The sequence below is a fragment of the Macaca nemestrina genome, chromosome 7 (genome assembly GCF_043159975.1).
Source record: "Macaca nemestrina isolate mMacNem1 chromosome 7, mMacNem.hap1, whole genome shotgun sequence".
Taxonomy (NCBI): Eukaryota; Metazoa; Chordata; class Mammalia; order Primates; family Cercopithecidae; genus Macaca; species Macaca nemestrina.
Window position 1 is genome coordinate 160,350,378 of NC_092131.1, and position 22,035 is coordinate 160,372,412.

General features: G+C 40.7%; 1 protein-coding gene across 15 annotated transcripts in view; it reads right to left on the bottom strand.

Annotated features, from left to right (window-relative positions):
• Positions 1 to 22,035, bottom strand: part of LOC105491898 (MAX dimerization protein MGA) — a 171,570-nt gene that overhangs the window by 79,742 nt on the left and 69,793 nt on the right. For 14 of the 15 annotated variants that reach the window (XM_011758623.3, XM_011758629.3, XM_011758655.3 and 11 more), the window contains exon 2: positions 17,792 to 18,922. The exons of the other annotated variant lie outside the window; for it this stretch is intronic. In XM_011758623.3, coding sequence (XP_011756925.2) covers positions 17,792 to 18,855 — 1,064 coding nt within the window. In that variant the 5' untranslated portion in view covers positions 18,856 to 18,922. The remainder of the gene's footprint in view (positions 1 to 17,791; positions 18,923 to 22,035) is intronic. 15 annotated transcript variants of the gene reach the window in all.

Below are 22,035 nucleotides of genomic sequence, written 5' to 3' on the forward strand. Positions count from 1 at the left end.
GTGCCTAAAGTAGTGCTCAAGAGTCAAATGTATAGTTTAAAATATATACAAATGAAAAAGTCTTAAATAAATTATCTAAGACAGGAGTTGATAAATTTTTTCTGTAAAGGGCTAAACAGTAAAAATTTTAGGCTTTGCAGTCCATACAGTCTCTGCTCCAACTACTCAACTCTGCCATCTTAGCACAAAAAACGCTACAGACAATACATAAACAAATGAGCATGACTGTCTTCCAAAAAATAGGACACTGAAATTTGAACTGTAATTTTCAATCACAAACAACTGTTCTTTTGTTTTTTTCCCCCAACTACTGAAAAGTGTAAAAATCATTCTTAGCTTACAAGCCAAGTAAAAACCAGTGGTAGGCACATATGATCCATGGGTCTTAGTCCACCAAACCCTAATCTAAGGAAAATTAAAGCAAAAACAAGTAAAGGAATTAATGATGAGAGAAAAATCAACGAAATAGAAAAAAACAAAGAACTTGAAGTCATGATTTGAAACCTGCCAACAAGAAAACTCTGTGGCTTCACTGATAAATTCTATCAAATACATAATGAAAAAAAAAAAAACAATCTTGCACAAACTCAGCACATACAGAGAACAGAACACTTTGCAACATGTTTTATGAGGTAACCATGACCCTACTGCTAACACATCAGAAATAAAACTATAAACAAATATCCCACATGAATTTGGTACAAAAATCCTCAATAAAATATTAGCAAATTGAAACCAGTAACATTAAAAAGGATGATATCATCATGGCCAGGTAATGTTTAGCCCAAGAATGTAAGAGTGGTATAACATCATCACTCCTCCCCTCTAAATCAATGTTAATTCACCATATTAACCAAATAAAAGGGGAAAAACATATGATATTTCAATGGATTTAGAAAAATCATTTGATGAAATTCAATACTCATTCTTAACAATACTCAGGAAAATGAGTAATAGTAGGAAAGTATTTCAATGTGATAAAGAGCACTACACAAAAACTATACCCAATATGCAATAAAAACACAGAGCGAGTTTCTCTAAGATCAGGAGACATGAATGACCACTCAAATTTCTTTTTATTTTAAGACAGCATCTCACTGTGTTGCCCATGCAGTGGTACAACCATGGCTCACTGCAACCTCAACCTCCCAGGCTCAACTCAAGCTATCCTCCCATCTCAGACTCTCAAGTAGCTGGGCCTAGAGGTGTGTGCCACCATGCCCAGCTAATTTTTTAAGTTTATAGAGATGGGGGTGGGCTGGGTGGGTGTCACTATGTGGCCAGGGCTGCTCTCAAGCTCCTGAGCTCAAGTGATCCTCCTGCCTTGGCCTACCAAAGCGCTGGAATTAAAAGCGTAAGCCACTGCACCTTGCCTCAAAATTTATTTTCAACACAGTACTGGGAGTCCAAGCAATACAATAAAGCAAGAGAGAGAACAGTCATAAAGATTGGAAAGAAGATATAAAACTAATTTTGTTCACAGGTAACAATGCATATGTAGAAAATTTCTAAAGGAATCTATAAAGTAGTAAAAATCAGCTGAATTTCTATATACTATCAAAACTGAATTTTTTTTTTTTTTTAAGACAAGAGTCTTGCTCTGTCACCCAGGCTGGAGTGCAGTGGCACAATCTCGGTTCACTGCAAGCTCCATCTCCCAGGTTCACGCCATTCTCCTGCCTCAGCCTCCTGAGTAGCTGGGACTACAGGCGCCCACCACAACGCCCGGCTAATTTCTCTTTGTAACTTTAATCGAGACGGGGTTTCACCGTGTTAGCCAGGATGGTGTCGAACTCCTGACCTCATGATCCACCCTCCTCGGCCTCCCAAAGTGCTAGGAATACAGGCGTGAGCCACCGTGCCCAGCGAAAATTGGAAATTATTTTAAATGCCAATTACAAGGATCAGTTTTTAGGCCGGGCGCGGTGGCTCAAGCCTGTAATCCCAGCACTTTGGGAGGCCGAGGTGGGCGGATCACAAGGTCAGGAGATCGAGACCACAGTGAAACCCCGTCTCTACTAAAAATACAAAAAATTAGCCGGGCGCGGTGGCGGGCGCCTGTAGTCCCAGCTACTCAGGAGGCTGAGGCAGGAGAATGGCGTGAACCCAGGAGGCGGAGCTTGCAGTGAGCCGAGATCGCGCCACTGCACTCCAGCCTGGGCAACAGCGTGAGACTCCGTCTCAAAAAAAAAAAAAAAAAAAAAAGGATCAGTTTTTAAAGCACCTAGGAATAAGTTTAATTAAAGACTGAAAATAATGGATTATGGTTGAGATAAACTAAATAAGATGTAAATAAACAGAGATATACACCATGTTTATCAGAAGATTCAATGATGTCAAGATATCAAGTCTTTTCAAATGGATCTATTATTCAAGGCAATTCCAGTGGTTTTTTTCACAAAAACCGACAAGCTGACTCAAAATTTATGTGGAAATACAAAGAACCTAGAATAATTCTACCAAAATAATGGGAAGTTCAAAGGCTTACATTACCAGATTCTAAGACTTACTATAAACCTACTATCAGTAAGACAGCATGGTATTGCCCAAAATAATAGAAAACATGGACAAATAAATCACTGGAACAGAATTTAGTATAAAATAAACCTACCTGTACACATATAGTCACCTGATTTTCCTAAGCAACAATGCAATTTAATGGAGAAAATATTTTCAATAAGTGATGCTAGAGCACCTAGCCATCTGCATGGAAAAATATGAACGCTGACCCTTCACAGCATGTACAAAAATTATTAATAATTCAAGATAGATCACAGACTTAAATGTGAAAACCAAAACCTCCCCCTTTCACGTATTTCACTTAACTGATGAAAACAGCTATCTCTTTATCAATTTTTTTACAACTTTACTGTATAAGTTACATAATATAAAACCCACCCGCATTTTAAGTGTTAACTCAATAATTTTTAATAAATGTATGTTATTAGCCATTACCAAAATCCAGTTTCCCTTTATCTGTTTTTTAAAGGTTAAGCAAGCAAAAACTACAGAAAAGCCACAAGTCAATCAATTTCCAGAATCAAGCCCACTCTTTTCCGTTTCCCAATTATCTCAGTTCTTATGTATATCACATATAAATGACATTCTATATCAAGTAATTTAAGATTAACGCTTAAATAACTTGCTGCTGTTCTCTCGGTATCTTCGCGTTTCAAGACATAACTCTCATAATGTAGAAAAAAAAAATTTTATCTTCTTTTCATTTAGCACACAACACGCAGTTTGTTTGCAGTAGCTGGGAAACCCCCTGAGGCTAGATCTTGGCTGCTACTGCAATAACTGCTTTCACATCTTCCTGAGAAATTGAACTTGCTAAGTTATAAACACTCTAAGAAAGGATTTCTTCTATTTTCCAACAAAAACTTTATACATAATACATGAAACCTTGCCTTGGGGAGAGAATTTTACAAACAGTTAAGTTTCATTCTTCTAAGAAGTCTCTTCTATCCAAATAAATTAGGCAAAAGAATACCTAGGCAAAAATCAATGAATTACAAACATCAATTAAAAGGATTTCTTTGTTGGCATTATGTAATCAATGCAACAAATAACACTACATATTAATGTGTGACAATACCAGCCACTCTAAGACACATTAAGAAAGTTTTAAATACTCCTGATAAACTCATTCACTTAACATTTGCTGAATGCCCAGTAATGCCAGACATTCTGTTAGGCACAGAGATTAACAAAGTAAATAAAGCACTGTCTCTACATTCAAGAAATTTACAAGCCAGTGCGGGAGACAGACAAGTAGACAATATGATGTAATTTAACAGATGCTATGATTAAACATACATATAGGCAGTAAGGGTGCACATAAGAACCACCAATATTATAGCACCTTCCATAAAACTGGTGCTTAGCATGCCCTGTGTAACTAACCTGCACATTCTGCACATGTACCCAGGAACTTAAAATAAAATAAAAATAAATTTTTTAAAAAAAAGGAAAGGGGAAAAAAAAATAAAACTGGTGTTTAGGCTGTGCATGGTGGGTCATGCCTGTAATCCCAGCAGTTTGGGAGGGCAAGAAGGGCGGACTGCTTGAGCTCAGGAGTTCGAGACCAGCCTGGGCAACATGGCGAAACCCCGTCTCCACAAAAAATACAAAAAATAATTAGTCAAGTGTTCACGTCTGTAGTCCCAACTACCTACCTATGGGGCTGACGTGAGATGATCACTTGACCCCAGAAGGTCAAGGCTGCAGTGAGCCAAGATGGTGCCACTGCACTCCAGCCTGGGTGACAAAGTGAGACACTTATCTCCAAAACAAAAACAAAAAAACCTAGTGCTTTAATTAAGAGAAATGTAGAGTACAGAAGAAAATAAAAGAGCTCTCGGCAGGCCAAGGCAGGAGGATTGCTTGAGCCCAGGAGGCCGAGACCAAACTGGGAAACACAGTGAGATCTTGTTTCTACAAAAAATAAAAATAAAAATAAAAAATTAGCCAGGTGTGGTGGTGCACACTTGTAATCAGTCCCAACTACTCAGGAGGCTGAGGTGAGAGGATCACTTGAGGAAATCAGGAGACCGAGGTTGCAGTGAGCCATGGATTGTGTCGCAGCACTCCAGCCTGGGTGACAAAGCAAAACCCTGTCTCAATTTAAAAAAATAAAGCACAGTACAATGATGAGAACTACCGTACCAACATTTATAACTGTGAAATTTCATAATATGAGGAATCAACAAAAGGTTCTGAAAGCAGAAGGGGGAAAGGTTACATTCAAATAGCCAGAGCAAATCATGGCATCAAACTTCTCAACAGGAAACTGGGAGGCAACAACACATTTTCAAAGAACTCGTTACAGAAACAATTTTATAAAATGTGAAAAGCAGAATAAAGCCTATTACCAACATATAAGAAGAAACTGAGGGGTGAAGAGAGGTGAAGCTGGGAATTTTCATCATAAGTAATTTTACTTAAACATCTTAAAATTCTATGTTCCACAGATACTTTCTAAAGAAACTACTGAAAAAATGAACTTCACAAATCAACAAAAACAACACAAACCAGTAAAGACAGCCTAAGATATGGTACACAAAAGAACCTACAGGGCCAGGTGCAGTGGCTCACACTTGTAATCCCAGCACTTTGGGAGGCTGAGGCAGGAGGATCACTTGAGGTCAGGAGCTCAAGACCAGGCTGGCCAAAATGGTGAAACCCCGTCTCTACTAAAAACACAAAAATTAGCATGGCATGGAGGCATGAGCCTATAGTCGCAACTACTTGGGAGGCTGAGGCAGTAGAATCCCTTGAACCCAGGCAGCAGAGGTTGCAGTGAGCCGAGATCACGCCACTGCACTCCAGCCTGGGCGACAGAGCGAGACTCCATCTCAAATAAATAAATATATATACATACAAACAAACAGACAAATAAAAAGAACCTATATGAAAATAGCAAATGTAAAGTTAGCAGGACGACAGCAAAGGAAAATCCCAAGATGGCAGCTTGGTAGGGGGCTAGAGAACAACCAGAACAGATTGGCAAAGGAGAATAAAGAGCTCCCGAAGTACGCAGAAGAGGTACACACAAAAATTTACTTTCAATAGAAGAATATGTGTATGCACATATATGTATGAATGTGTGTGTGCGTATGAATGAACCAAAAGATTTTATTAAAGAATGTAGGTAGAAGAGGGGCCCAGTTGCTCACGCCTATAATCCCAATACTTTGGGAGGCCAAGGCAGGCAGATCACCTGAGGTAGGGAGTTGGAGACTAGCCTAATTAACATGGAGAAACCCCGTCTCTACTAAAAATACAAAATTAGCCGGGCGTGGTGGCGCATGCCTGTAATCCCAGCTACTCGGGGGACTGAGGCAGGAGAATCGCTTGAACCTGGGAAGCGGAGGTTGCAGTGAGCCGAAATCGAGCCATTGCACTCAAGCCTGGGCAATAAGAGCAAAACTCCGTCTCGGGGAGGGGGGAAAAAGGAATGTGGTCTATAGAATAAGCACCAGTACATATAAAATTACAAATATAAAAAAAAAGGCAATAATTAACTACTACAAAACAAAGTTAGAAAATTAACTCATAGTGTTACATTTGGCTCAGCAGTATAGAGTATTTATCTTATTTAAAAAAGGGATTCTTTGGCCAAGCATGGTGGCTCACACCTATAATCCCAGCACTTTGGGAGGCCAAGACAGGAGGATCACTTGAGCGCAGGAGTTCAAGACCAGCCTGGGAAACATGCTGAAACTCCATCTCTACAAAAATAAAAAAATTAACCAGATGAAGTGGCGCACACTTCTAGTCCCAGCTACTCAGGAGGCTGAGGTGGGAGGATCACTTGAGCCTGGGAGGTTGAGGCTGCAGTGAACTGTGATCACCCACTGCACTCCAGCCTGGGCAACCAAGTGAGACTCTGTCTCAAAAAGAAAGAAAAATTAGTTGACCAAAAATTATGATAATGATACTAAGAGAATTTAAAAAAAAAAAAAAAAAAGGAGTAACTATACTAAGAGGAATTAAAAAGAGTAACAACTAAACGGCCTACATATTGTACTAGAAAATTATTTTTTAAACGGATTACATGTAAAATTGATAATTATTTGGCATTATGCATATGACCCAGACAGAGGCAAATACCACAAGAAATAGCTAAGATGGAAAAACTAATTTCCTCTATGAAGAAAACTAGGGGTGAAAAACGGTAAAGCAAGTCACTACTATTTTTCATCATAAGTGATTTTTTCTAATCTTTTTAAATTATGTATTATGTATTTGCTGTATAATGAGCTTGCCTGGTCTTTGTCCAGGGTTCCTGGTACAAAGCTTCTAAAATATTTGGTATTTCCAGAGTGACAGAAGGGACTGTCATTCACGAGCCCACTGGCTCACATCTGAGTTTATGCTAATGACATGACCTGTGGCAGACCCCCTAAATAGATCCAGGATGGCGCTGGTCTCCAAAAAGAACACTGTGATTAAAGAACTGGGACTCTGAGCCAGCTCAACCTCTAGGGTGGGGAAAAGAACTGAAGATTAAGTTCAATCACAGATTTTGTCAATTACCCCTACATAATGAACCCCCAAAATTTTTAATACCAAAGCTTAATAAAGCTTCCTGGTTGGTGAACACATTGATGTCCCAGAAGGGTGATGTACCCTATATGTTTCCATGGGGAGAGGGCATGGAAACTCCGCATGTGAGACCCTCCCAGACCTTGTTCTTTACGTCTCATTAGGCTGGTTCTAATTTGTATTCTTCACAGCAAAATTCTAATTCTAAATACAGCATTTTCCTGAGTTCTGTGAGTCTAGTGAATTAGTGAACCTGAGGGAGATTGTGAGAATCTCAGGATTTGTAGCCAACTGGTGAAAAGTACAGGTGGCCTAGAATCTCCAGTTGTGGTTAATGTCTCAACTAGGGGCAGTCTTGTTGGGGACCATGCATTTCAACCTATGGAGACTAACTATGGGTTCTTATTCAATATGTCAGGTGGGGTTAACACAGAATAGTACTATTTTTACTTAATTCTGTAAATTGTAAGGCAACAGTGTACCTCTGAAAAGTTAAGCAGATTAGTAACAGTATTGAATTTCCTTTAAAAAATTAAAATTCTGACAAGGGCAAAACTAGAAGAAAGAATGCTGCAACAACCAGAGCAATACACTCAAGAGAGTAAGAAATGCATCAAAGTAGTTAAGAACCAACAATGACTAGGTTAGAAAAACGCCTCACCACAGAAGTGGAATACAGTAGGACCATGGTCAGGCAGTTAACCATCATAAAGCTATACCAATTAAAACAATGTGATTTGGGCCTTAAGGGTAGACAAATTGATCAAGGGAAGAAAACAGTGTCCAAGAACATACACACACACACACACACAATCACCTGAGTAACCCCAATGGTCAATAAATAATACAAAAAGGTGTTCAACTTTGCTAATCACTAGAAAAAGACAAACTACAACCATAATGCTCCCAGTTTGGCCACTATTTGCCACCTACTACTGAAAGTCCTATTTAGAGCAATTAGATAAGAAAAAGTAAAAAAAAAAAAAAAAAAAAGCACATTCAAATTGTCAAGGAGTTTGTAAAGATCTCTCTATTAATAGATGGTGCAATCCTACATATAGAAAACTTTCAAAAATCCACTCTCGGTACCCCCCCAACACAACACACACACAAACCACTCACTTCAGCAAATTCAACAAAGTTGAAGGATACAAACTCAACACACAAATTCCTATACAATGAACAATATGCAATACAAAACAGCAATGGGCAATATAAAAAGAAAAAGAAACCACTCAATATATAACAGCATCAAAAAGAATGCTTACGAACAGATTTCACTAAGAAAGCAAAACAGTTTTACATTGAAAACCATAAAAGCATTATTGAAAAAAACTAAAATGGAAAGATATCCCATGTTCATGAACAGGAAGACAACCCAAAGCGTTGAACGAATTCGACAAAATCCTTATCAAAATCCCAACGGGATGTTTCAGAAGTAGAAAATGAAACCTCGGCCGAGCGCGATGGCTCATGCCTATAATCCCTGTAATCCCAGCACTTTGGGAGGCCAAGGCAGGCGGGTCACAAGGTCAGGGGTTTAAGAACAGCCTGGCCAATATGGTGAAACCCCGTCTCTACTAAAAAAACAAAAAATTAGCCAGGCATGGTGGTGCACACCTGTAGTCCCAGCTACTCAGGAGGCTGAGACAAAAGAAGCGCTTAAACATGGGAGGCAGAGGTTGCAGCCAGCCGAGATCACACCACTGCATTCCAGCCTGGGCAACAGAGCAAGACTCAGTCTCAAAAAAATAAAAAGAGGAAGAAAATGGAATCTCAAGGGACCTTAAATAGCAAAAACAATTTTGAAAAACAAGAACAAAGTTGGTGGTCTCATACTGCCCAATTCGAAAATTTCTAGTGATCAAAATAATGTCATACTGGCATAAAGATAAACATACAGGCAAACAGAATACAGAGAGCTGAGAAATCAATCTGCACATATGTGGTCAATTGATTTTCAACAGATGCAAAGACCATTCAACGGGAAAAGGGCAGTCTTTTCGTTTTTTGTTTTTTGTTTTTTAAGACGGAGTCTCGCTCTGCTGCCCAGGTTGGAGGGCAGTGGCACAATCTTGGCTCACTGCAACCTCCACCTCCCAGGTTCAAGCAATTCTCCTGCCTCAGCCTCCTGAGTAGCTGGGACTACAGGTGTGCACCACCATGCCTGGCTAATTTTTTTTTGTATTTTTAGTAGAGACAGGGTTTCACTATGTTGGCCACACTGGTCCCAAACTCCTGACCTCGTAATCAGCCCGCTTCGGCCTCCCAAAGTGCTGGGATTACAGACGTGAGCCACCGCACTCAGCCAGGACAGTCTTTTCAATGAATGGTGACGGGAAAACTGGATACACACATGCGAAAGAATGAAGCTGAACCCTTACCTTATACCACTAATAAAAATACTCAGACATGGTGGCTCACGCCTGTAATCCCAACACTTTGGGAGGCTGAGGCGGGCCGATCACTTGAGGTCAGGAGTTCGACACCAGCCTGGTCAACATAGCAAAACCTCATCTCTACTAAAAATACAAAAATTAGCCAGGCATGGTGGCAAGCGCCAGCTACTCAGGAGGCTGAGGCAGGAGAATCGCTTGAACCTGGGAAGCAGAGGTTGCAGTGAGTCGAGATCACACCACTGCACTCCAGCCTGGGTGACAGAGCAAGACTCTGTGTCAAAAAAAAAAAAAAAATTCAAAATTGATCGCAGACCTAAACTTAAGAGGTAAAACTATAAAATCCTTAGTAAGAAACATAAGGGAAACTCTTTCTAATGTTAGATTTGGCAATGATTTCTTAAGCATAACATCAAGCACAGGCAAGAGAATAAAGAACAGGAAAATTGTACTTCATTAAAATTAAACACTTGTGCATCAAAACACACTATATAAGAATGAAAAAACAACCCACAGAATGAGACAAAAGATTTGCAAATATTTTATCTAATGGATTAATATCCAAAATATATAAAGAACTCCTGCATCTCAACAACAAAATAACGACTCAATTTTTAAACAGGCAAAGCTCTTGAATAAACATTTCTCCTTATACAAACGGTAAATAAGCATGTGAAAAGATGCCTAAATAACATTGTCAATCATTAGGGAAATGCAAATTAAAAACCATAACGAGCTATCCCTCCATACCCATTAAAATGGCTATTATTAAAAATAGTAAATGCTGGCCAGGATAAGGAGAAATTAGAACACTTGTGCACTGTTGATGGGAATGTAGAGTGGTTCAGCCACTTTGGAAAACAGTATTGTGGTTCCTCAAAAACTTAAAAATAGAATTACCACCGGGCGCGGTGGCTCAAGCCTGTAATCCCAGCACTTTGGGAGGCCAAGATGGGCGGATCACGAGGTCAGGAGATCGAGACCATCCTGGCTAACCCTGTGAAACCCCGTCTCTACTAAAAAAATACAAAAAACTAGCCGGGCAAGGTGGCGGGCGCCTGTAGTCCCAGCTACACAGGAGGCTGAGGCAGGAGAATGGCGTAAACCCGGGAGGCGGAGCTTGCAGTGAGCTGAGATCCGGCCACTGCGCTCCAGCCCCAGCGACAGAGCGAGACTCCGTCTCAAAAAAAAAAAAAAAAAAAAAGAATTCACTGGCCAGGTGCAGTGGCTCACCCATGTAATCCAGCACTTGAGAGGCTGAGGTGGGTGGATCGCCTAAGGTCAGGAGTTCAAAACCAGCCTGGCCAACATGGCGAAACCCCGCCTCTAATAAAAATATAAAAATTAGCTGGGTGTGGCAGCACATGCCTATAATCCCAGCTATTCTGGAGGCTGGGGTGGGAGGATCACTTGGACACAGGAGGATCACCTGGATGCAGGAGGCAAGAGGTTGCTGTGAGCCAAGATCACACCTCTGCAATCCTGCCTGGGGGCGACAGAATGAGACTCAATCTCCCAAAAAAAAAAAAAAAATGAATTCGTAATTCCATTATTCACAGTAGCAAAAAGGTAGAAGCTATCCAAGTGTCCATCAACAGATAAATGGGATAAGGCCAAAGAGATCGGGCAAGAGGCCTTCAAGTGCAATGGAAAGCTACTGAAGAATTTTAAGAGGGGACATAATCCCCTGTAAGTCATATTTTTCAAAGATCCTTCTGTCTACCAAACAGAGCATGGGATTGTGGGGGGAAAAGCAGCTGGGAAACCAGGCAGATGTTATGCAGCAGGGATGGTATTTTGGACTACAATAACAGCAGCAAAGATGATACAAAAATCAGCAGGTTCATGTACTATGGGTAGGGATATAAATGGTTATAACCTTTTAGAATATAATTTAACAATTAATTAAAATTTAAAATATTGATCTAGACAATTCCATTCCGAAGAATTAATCGCTATATTTGCAAAAGTGTATAAAAACTGTGTGTAAGAAATTTTACTGAAGCATTATTTGTAGTGGCTAAAAAAACAAACAATTTCAAGAGCCATCAACAGAGAACTGATTAAATACATCTTATGGATACTAATGCAGCCCCTTAAAAATGCCTGTCATAGAATGTATAATGTTGGGGAAAAAAGCAGGATTCTAGACTGTGGGAACAGCATTTTTGTAAAACTGTTCATATTTGTCTAGTATTGACATTTGTGAATTAATTATTGTTTTAAATATATCAAACCAGGCCAGGAGCAGTGGCTCACGCCTGTAATCCCGGCACTTGTGGAGGCCAAGGCAGGCGGATCATGAGACCAGCCTGGCCAACATAGTGAAACCCCTATATAAAATTACCCAGGCGTGGTGGCGTGTGCCTGAAATCCAGCTACTCGGGAGGCTGAGGCAGGAGAATCACTCGAACCCAGGAGGTGGAGGTTGCAATGAGCTGAGATTGTACCACTGCACTCCAGCTGGCACAACAGTGTAAGACTTTGTCTCAAAAAAATCAAACCAGAGTGATTCTCTCTATAACAATGTCATTCTCACTCACTTGCATTCTGATGAGCTTTCTTGGGAGAAAAATATATGTGCCAGAAACTTGAGGTGCACCCATGGTAGTGTGCAATCAACTAATCAAACGGAAAAACATCGGAAAACTATGTCACACATGGAAAAGCTGTGCTTAGGTTGGAATTATGTAAAACCTAAGATCCATAATGCAGGAATTTGTTTCATTTGGTACTTAGAAAAGTACCTGAAACTAAAAGGTATTCAGTTACAAATAAAAGATAACAAAAATCATAAAGGAGTATAATTTTCCCCCAAATGTTTGAAGGTCATGTAAAAGAGGCCTGGTGGTGCATGCCTGTAGTCCCAGCTACTAGGGAGGCCGAGGCAGGAGGATCGCTAGGGCCCAGGAGGTCAAGGCTACAGCAAGCCATGAACCTGCCACTGCAATCCAGCCTGAGAAACAAACAGAGCAAGATCTTGACTCAAAAAAAAAAGACAGGAAAAAAAAAAAAAAGCAGCAGTAGCCTCTAGAGATAGTGAAATCAGAATAGCTAAAAACAAACAGACAATACCACATGTGCTGGCAAAGATGTAGAAGTAACAGGAAGTCTCATAATACATTTTTGGTGGAAGTGTAAATTGGTATCATCCTTTTGGAAAATTCTGGCAGTGTCTACTAAAAGTATGCCTACTGTATGACCCAGCAATTCTCCTCCTAGACATATAACAAAAAGACACTAGCGCATGTCCACCAAAGACACGTATAAGAAAGTTCATATTAGTTTTATTCATAATAGTCAAAAACTAGAAACAATCCAAATACACATCAATAGGAGAATAACTTAACAGGTTTACGTAATCAGGCAAAAATAATGCAGAGTTTTCAAATGCATTGATTTGAATGACTACGATAGCTAACGCAAAAAAAAGGGCCGGATTTAAAAGCAAAAAGAAAAATTCAGTTGGAATTATCTATAATAATGAACATTTTGATCTAGAGGTCTGGAACTAAGAAGAGAGACAAATAAGCTAGAGATATCAGTAGCTTTAAAAATAATCACTATTGGCAGGGCACCGTGGCTCACACCTGTAATCCCAGCACTCTGGGAGGCTGAGGCAGGCAGATCAAGAGGTCAAGAGATCGAGACCATCCTGTCCAACATGGTGAAAGCCCATCTCCACTAAAAATACAAAAAAACAGTTGGGCGTGGTGGCGCACGCCTGTAGTTCCAACTACTCAGGAGGCTGAGGCAGGAGAATCACTTGAACCCAGGAGGCAGAGATTGCAGTGAGCCCAGATCATGCCACTACATTTCAGCCCAGGTGACGGAGCGAGACTCCACTGGGCATGGTGGCAGGCACCTGTAATCCCAGCTACCCCAGAGGCTGAGGCAGGAAAATTGCTTGAACCTGGGAGGCAGAAGTTGAAGTGAGCCGAGATCGCGCCACTGCGTTGCAGCTGAGGCAAGAGAGCCAGACTCTGTCTCAAAAACTAAAAATAAAAAATAATAATTGGTGGGATGTAGTGGTTCACCCCTGTAATCCAGCACTTGGGAGGCTGAGTTGAGTGGGTCACCTGAGGTCAGCCTGTCCAACATGGCAAAACCCCACCTCTACTAAAAATACAAAAATTAGCCGGGAGTGGTGGCACATGCCTGTAATCCCAGCTAGTCGGGAGACTGAGGCAAAGAATTGCTTGAACCCAGGAGGCAGAGGTTGCAGTGAGTCGAGACTGCACCACTGCACTCCAGCCTGGGCAACAGAGCAAGACTCCATCTCAAAACAAAATAATAAACAATATTAGATGGGAGAAGAGGTCAAAGTCATAGATAAGACTACAAGATGGCCATGGACGGTGGCTCATGCCTATAATTCCAACACTTTGGGAGGTGGAGGCAGGTGGATCACCTGAGGTCAGGAGCTCAAGACCAGCCTGGCCAACATGGTGAACCCCCATCTATACTAAAAATACAAAAATTAGCCAGGCGTAGCGGCACATGCCTGTCATCCCAGCTACTTCAGAGGCTGAGGCAGGAGAATCACTTGAAGCCAGGAAGCAGAGGTTGCAATGAACCGAGATCGTGCCACTGCACTCCAGCCTGGGAAACAAGAGCAAAACTCCATCTCAAAAAAAAAAAAAAGAAAAGAAAAGAAAAAGAAAAAGACTACAACAGCTGGGCATGGTAGCTCATGCCTGTAATCTCAGCACTTTGGGAGGCTGAGGCAGGAGGATCACTTGAGGCCAGGAGTTCGAGACCAGCCTGGTCAACATGGTGAAACTGTCTCTACTAAAACGACAAAAATTAGCCAGGCATGGTGGCATGCACCTGCAATTCCAGCTAATCCAGAGGCTGAGGCACTTGAACCCAGAATCCCTTGAACCCAGGAGGCGGAGGTTGCAGTGAGTCAAGATCATACCACTGCACTCCAGCTTGGGCAACAGGGCAAGACTCTGTCCCCCTTCCAAAAAAAAGAAAGAAAGAAAGAGAGAGAGAGAGAGAGAGAGACAGAGACAGAGAGAGGGAGGGAGAGAAAGGAAGGAAAGAAAGAAAAGGAAGGAAGAAAGGAAGAAAAGAAGGAAGGAAGGAAGGAAGAAAGGGGACTACAGGAGCATAATACTAGGAAATAACCTTCATTTAATAAATATCTGAATATATTATAAGGAGTCAGTAAGAATAACTGAAAGAAGGGGAAAAAATCAAGAGTTAGGAGAACCACGTGAATGGTATGGTAAAAGCCAAGGAAGAAAAAATAGAGTTTCAAGTAGGAGAAAACGGTCAAGCAACAGCAAATGTAGCAAATAAAGCCTAAAGATCAGTGCATTTACCAATAGCATTAGCTAAAACAAAGCAGAATGACAAAGCAATCATGTATCAGTAACTGAATAGAAAATGGGAAAATAGTGTGGGGGGTGTGTGTGTGTGTGTGCACGTGCACACGCATGTGTATATAATTTTTCAGACCCTTAAATCAGAGGTTGGCAATTATTTCCTGTAAAGGAACAGATAGTAAATATTTTAGGCTTTACAAGCATCTATGGTCTCTGTCACATATTCTTGTATACACACTAAAATAAGCTATAGGCCAGATTTGCCCAACTCTCGCCTAAAAATAATTTCTGCTCCCATATCAAGCATTTAGAGAAAAAGTTTACACAGAGCTAAATACCATTTTCACACATAAAGATAATGTTATTTCTTGGAGCATGATTCGAGTTGCTTTTCTCCCTTCAGTGACAGCGATACTACATGTTAATAAATCTGAACCACTCTCTTGATTCATTAAAATCAAAAGCTCAACCATATGTAATCCCAACAGCTGCTTTCTATAACAAAAAAAATAAGCCTGGCCGGGTTTGGCAGCTCATGCCTGTAATCCCAGCACTGTGAAAGGCCAAGGCTGGCAGATCACTTCAGCTCACAAGTTTGAGGCCAGCCTGGGCAACATGGCAAAACCTTGTCTCTACTAAAAATACAAAAAATCAGTCAGGCATAGTGATGCATGCCTGTAGTTCCAGCTACTCAGGAGGCTGAGGTAGGAGAATCACCCAAGTCCAGGAAGTCAGGGCTACAGTGAGCCGTGATTGCACTACTGCACCCTATTCTAAGTGACAGAGCCATACACTGCCTCAAAAAACAAACCAACATACATCTGACCCTTTAACCTAAAGAACTTCTCCAGGCCCTATCCTCCAAAGGAATTTTAATAAATTCTGCATCATCCAACGGTACACTCAACTATTTCTGGATAACAAGGGTAAAAATATAATTTGTGGTCAACTGTTTAAATCCATTTTAATTATGTTAATCAAGATGATTAAGCTGTGGCTGAAGAATCAAGTTTAAAGACGGCATCCACCAGTTGCAATTACAAACAATACCACAGCAAAAAGTATAACCCGAAAGAACCTTTCCCCTTTGACAAAAAAACTGTATGCATTGCTTGAGTAGCACTTACTCCTGCTGCAACAATCCTTAGAAAAAGCAAAGCAATAACCAGCTCATAGACAAGGCAAGGGGAACTCATGAGCATGGTGATTCCAAATTCAAAAAATAGTAGCTGTTAGTGGCCTACAATTTTAGCAAGAAAAGGAAAGTAAAGGGAATTCGTGTGCAGGGATTTCTTTACTTTTGCTGAACTTGGGTTTAAAAATCAAAATAATGGCTGGGCGCAGTGGCTCACACCTGTAATCCCAGCACTCTGGGAGGCCAAGATGGGCAGATCACGAGGTCAGGAGATCAAGACCATCCTGGCTTAACACGGTGAAACCCCATCTCTACTAAAAATGCAAAAAATTAGCCGGGCGTGGTGATAGGCGCCTGCAGTCCCAGCTACTCGGGAGGTTAAGGCAGGAGAATGACGTGAACCTGGGAGGCGGAGCTTGCAGTGAGCCCAGATCATGCCACTGCACTCCAGCCTGAGCGACAGAGCCAGACTCCGTCTCAAAAAATAAAAAAATAAAAATAAAAATAAGGCAAGTTCAGGCCGGGCATAGTGGCTCACATCTGTAATTCCAACACTTTGAGAGGCCAAGGCGGATGGATCACCTGAGGTCAGGAGTTTGAGACCAGCCTGGCCAACATGGTGAAACTCCATCTCTACTAAAAAAAAAATTCAAAAAATTTAGCCAGGCATGGTGGCACACACCTGCAATCCCAGCTACTCGGGAGGTTGAGACAGGAGAATCGCTTGAACCTGGGAGCCCCAGGTTACAGTGAGCCGAGAAGGCGCCACTGCACTCCAGCCTGAGCAACAGAGCGAGATTCCATCTCAAAAACAATAAACAAACAAAAATAAGGCAAGTTCAAACAAAAAGAAACAACAGTATCATTCACAATAGTCAAATTCAAGTTTTGCTTTTTGGAACTTTGTGAAATCCTCCCCCCCATCCCATCTCAAATATTTTGGATTTGTGGTTGGTTGAACACACAGCTGCAGCCTCCATGGAAGACTGATTGTATAGACAACTCATGATTACAGGCGACTTTCTGTATCTGAGGAGGACTGGTTCCAGGACCCTCCCCAGATACCAAAATCTGAGGATACTCAAGTACCTTAGTTGGCCAGTTTTATCTGTGGATGCAGACCCAGAAGATGTGGCGGGCCTACTATAATTGAAGAAGGGAAGAAAACCCCATATCATAATGGAAACAAAACTTATCTACACAAGGCACAAAATGCATTTACAGTCATTATTTGTACCTAATACTTGTGAATTTACTGCCTGAGGGATATCCTAATCCATAAATTGCCCAAAGAAGCAGCTGAAAATTATTACTAGTTAAAATAGCATGTTTACTGTTTCTTTAAAATTTACCTGGCATAACTGAAGCCTTGTACCCTTTGACCAACATCTTTCAGTCTTTCTCTACCCCCGGCATCCACCATTCTACTTTCTACCTTTATGAATATTTTGCAGTATTTGTCTTTTTTGTTTTGCTTATTTCACTTAGCACAGTATTCTCTAGGCACATCTATGTTGTCACAATTGGTATGATTTTCTTTTTTTCTTGAGACGGAGTCTCAAATGTAGTAAGGTGTTGGTATCCTCGGGTGGTCCTGGAACCAATCCCCCAAGGATGTCAAGGAACATTCTAAATACATATGAATAATTCAGATAAGTTATCCAATTTGCCTACAATTCTAGATCCTGAACCCAACTGATTCTCATTACAGAAAAATTATCTGTCATTTCACAGAATGTAAAAGCAGTTGTAGTACATTTTATAGTGACTTACTTTATCAACATGTGTAGCATTCCACAGAACCAAGATGTTAAATCCAACACCTGGCCCATCTCAATCTTCCTTTTATTTCTAAGAACAGAAAAACTACTACTTACCATTCAGAAATCTCTTGCTTCAATTGAGGAACTTCACTAAGTGCTGAATCAGTATCCATGAAACCAAGAAAGTCTCGTTTTATATTAAGGGAAGTCTTCTCCAAACCCTTGCCTGATGTTTCATGACCCCTCGACAAAGGATCCAAATCACCTGGTTGTATCTCTGACCCCTGACCTTCTGTAAGACGGACCCGATGACCAGAAGAACTGGAAATATTATTCCCTTCTTGGTCAGAGCTGTTCTTTTGTTTTCCATCTCTTTGGGGCTTACTATTCAGCCCATCATCCCGAAAGCCTTTGGCAAATGGATTGTAATCTATTTTCAGCTGAGTAATCTGAATGTTCTGATAAGCTGTGACTGCAAAGAATTCAGTCTGTGGGAAGGTAAAAGTGTGGACACCAGGGCCATTTAATTGTATCACCTCCACAGCCTTTTCTGCAGGCACCAAATGAAGCCTTGGCAGGTAACGATGCATAGAGTGCAAGATGATATGCCCTTCTTGGTCCAGTGTATTGTTGGTAAGTTTGAGTTTATAGAAAGATACTGGTTGATGCATCCAATAATGACCTGTGGAAGGAGATTCTGGATGAATAAAAACCCTCCCCAAAACATGAGGTTCAGCCTTCCCACTGGGTTCCCACCAACGACCATTCCACTTATAACGATGGTTATCCACAGGAGATATATCCATGACAAGAATATACTTCAAATTTGAATCTAAACCTGTTATCCAATAACGACAATAAGGAAACATGCGTCTTCCTTGCTTGGTCAGAATCATTTCTGTGCTTCGATGATAGAACTCATTCCACATACTATTGTTATCGAGGGTAACAGTGATTCCACCCACAGTACAATCAGCTGGAAGGCAAATCTTCCCTTTAGATTTTACTGGTGATGACACACTATTAGCCAAAGCACAGGCATCCTGATTAGTAACCAAAATTCCTTGATCAGTTTTGCCATTTCCTGGCTGCTTTAAGATGACAAAGAAGGTAGGTGCTGCTCCTGCCACTGTTCCACCATCTTGATTAGCCAATATAATCTGCTGTTTCTCCTCCATGATTTCAGTAGGAAACTCAGTAGTAAGACAACTGTAATCACCACATAGTCACAATGGCCTTCCCATCCTAAGAAACAAGCAAAAAAACCAAAAACAAAAAACACCCTTTAATCAAGTGAGTATTTATTTCTTGAACAAAAATACAAGAATGATGTCATCCCCAAAATATTCCTAAATTCTTGTAAGACTTTGCTTCTAAGCTTTTCTTTCAATCACAGTAAGAATATTTATTCTGGAATATCTAATCATTTTTTAAAGTTCATTTTAATCTAATTAATTAAGTCGCTCATATCCTAATCCTCTAACAATTCACTATAAATACTATAATCTCACACAAAGAAACAAAAGTATATATTCATTATTTAAAAAAATAAAAGTATACAAAATTAAAAAGTTAAATTTGAAGGCTATGCATTTTTAAAGCATCCTAACACTTTATGAATTAATTTGCCAGAAGATTCCTTTATATAGCAAGTTCCCCTGTGATGAGTAAATTAAATAAGTAAATTTCCATTTTCATTCCAAAGAGCTAATTGTACAGAATTAGTTCTTCACATGGTTCAGAAGACATGGTTCCATAAGTAAGTAAAAAGCTATCTTAACTTCTTATTACACACATTTAAAGAAGCCATGACAAATCACTGGAACTCAATGGACCTTACACTGAAAAAAATTCCAGATGAACCTAATATTTAATTTTTTTATTCCTAAATCCTGAGAAAAGTTTTTTTATGAGACACAAAACCTAAAACCAGTAAAGCAGGAAAAAAAAAAACAAGTTGATAAATTTAATATTATATAAGGCCAGGTGCGGTGGCTCACACCTGCAATCCCAGCACTTTGAGAGGCCAAGGCCGGTGGATCATTTCAGGCCAGGAATTCGAGACCAGCCTGGCCAACACGGCAAAACCCCATCTCTATTAAAAACTAAAAAATTAGCCGGGTGTGGTGGTGCATGCCTGTAGTCCCAGCTACTCAGGAGGCTGAGGCACGAGAATCACTTGAACCCAGGAGGCAGAAGGTGCACTGAGCCAAGATCACGCCACTGCACTCCAGCGTGGATGACAGGGAAAGACTGTCTCAAAGAAATAAAAATAAAATAAAATGTAATATTCTGTAAATTTTTTAATCTGGCAAAATCATTTAAGCAAAATTAAAAAGCAAACAACTAACTAGGAAAAGGTATGTGCAACTTATAAAGAACTCATTTCCCTAATATAAAAAGGAGACTAGACGTGGTGACTGCCACCTATAATCCCAGCACTTTGGGAGGCCAAGGCAGGAGGATCGCTTGAAGGCAGGAGGATCGCTTGAAGTCAGGAGTCCCAGACCAGCCTGTCCAACATAGTGAAAGCCTGTCTCTATTAAAAAATAATAGTGGCCGGGAGCAGTGGCTCACGCCTGTAATCCAAGCACTCTGGGAGACCAAGGAGGTCAGATCACTTGAGGTCAGGAGTTCAAGACAAGCCTGGCCAACATGGTGAAACCCCATCTCTACTAAACATAAAAAAATTAGCTGGACATGGTGGTGTGTGCCTATAATCCCAGCTACTTAGGAGGCTAAGGCAAGAGAATCGCTTGAACCCAGGAGGTGGAGTCGCAGTGAGCCAAGACGGCACCACTGCACTTCAGCCTGGGTGACAGAGCAAGACTCTGACTCAAAAAAATAAAATAAAAATACATTAACAGTAATAATAATTTTATAGGCTTCCTACAAATCAACAAGACCAAATACCTAACAGAAAAATAAGTAAAGGATAATAAACGCAAATGGCTATGAATATGTATATAGTGAAAAGGAAAGGAAATTAAAATCATCTTGAGATTGTTTTTTTTTTTGAGATGGAGTCTTGCTCTGCCGCCCAGGCTGGAGTGCAGTGGCCGGATCTCAGCTCACTGCAAGCTCCGCCTCCCGGGTTCACGCCATTCTCCTGCCTCAGCCTCCCGAGTAGCTGGGACTACAGGCGCCAGCCACCTCGCCTGGCTACTTTTTTTGTAATTTTTTTAGTAGAGACGGGGTTTCACCGTGTTAGCCAGGATGGTCTTGATTTCCCGACCTCGTGATCCGCCCGTCTCGGCCTCCCAAAGTGCTGGGATTACAGGCTTGAGCCACCGCGCCCGGCCTTGAGATTGTTTTTTTACTTATCAGACTGGCAAAAATCAAAGCCTGGTAGTGTTGGAAAGGGTATAGGTCAACCAGCATTCTCCCCTAACTAGTTACTGGGAGTATAAAATAACAGAATCTCTATAAGAAAGGGCAACTTGAAAATATCGAAAGTACAAATCCATATATCATCCTACAACAAAGAAGTTTTTCCAGGACTTTAAGTTTTTTTAATTCACTGATAAAACCCACTATATGACTTTATTTTAAATACACACACCTACGATAAATGATATCTATACAAGATTATCCCCATTTATAACAGCAAAAGACTAGACAGGAAGAGAGAAGTCCTTAAAGTGGTAAAACAAATGATGGCACATCCACAGAGTGGAATGATAACAGTCATAAAAGAGAATGTATAAGCTTAATGAATGCATGCAAAAAATATCTACAAGATATATCAAGCGCAAAATGTTCAGAAGAGTTGTAAATTATGCCACACGTCTTTTAAAAGTTTTTTTGTTTGTCTGTTTGTTTTTGAGATGGAGTCTCGCTCTATTGCCCAGGCTGGAGTACAGTGGCTCAATCTCAGCTCACTACAAGCTCCGCCTCTCGGGTTCACGCCATTCTCCTGCCTCAGCCTCCCCAGCAGCTGGGACTACAGGCACCCGCCACCACGCCCGGCTAATTTTTTTGTGTTTTTAGTAGAGACGGGTTTTCACCATGTTAGCCAGGATGGTCTCAATCTCCTGACCTCATGATCCACCCGCCTTGGCCTCCCAAAGTGCTGGGATTACAGGCGTGAGCCACCGCGCCCGGCCTAAAAGTTTTTTATTGTACTTCTTAAACTTCAGACAGGGAGTACACGTGCAGGTTTGTTTATATAAGTGTACTGCATAATATAAGGTTTGGGCTTCTAATGATCCCATCATCCAAGCAGTGAACATAGTACCTGATAGGTAGTTTTTCAACCCTTGTAAAAGTTTTTTTCCTTAATAAAGTCAAAGAAATAGACAGTATTTCGGTCTTTAAAATAAATAAACCAAAGAATGAAAAAGAACAGGTACATATTT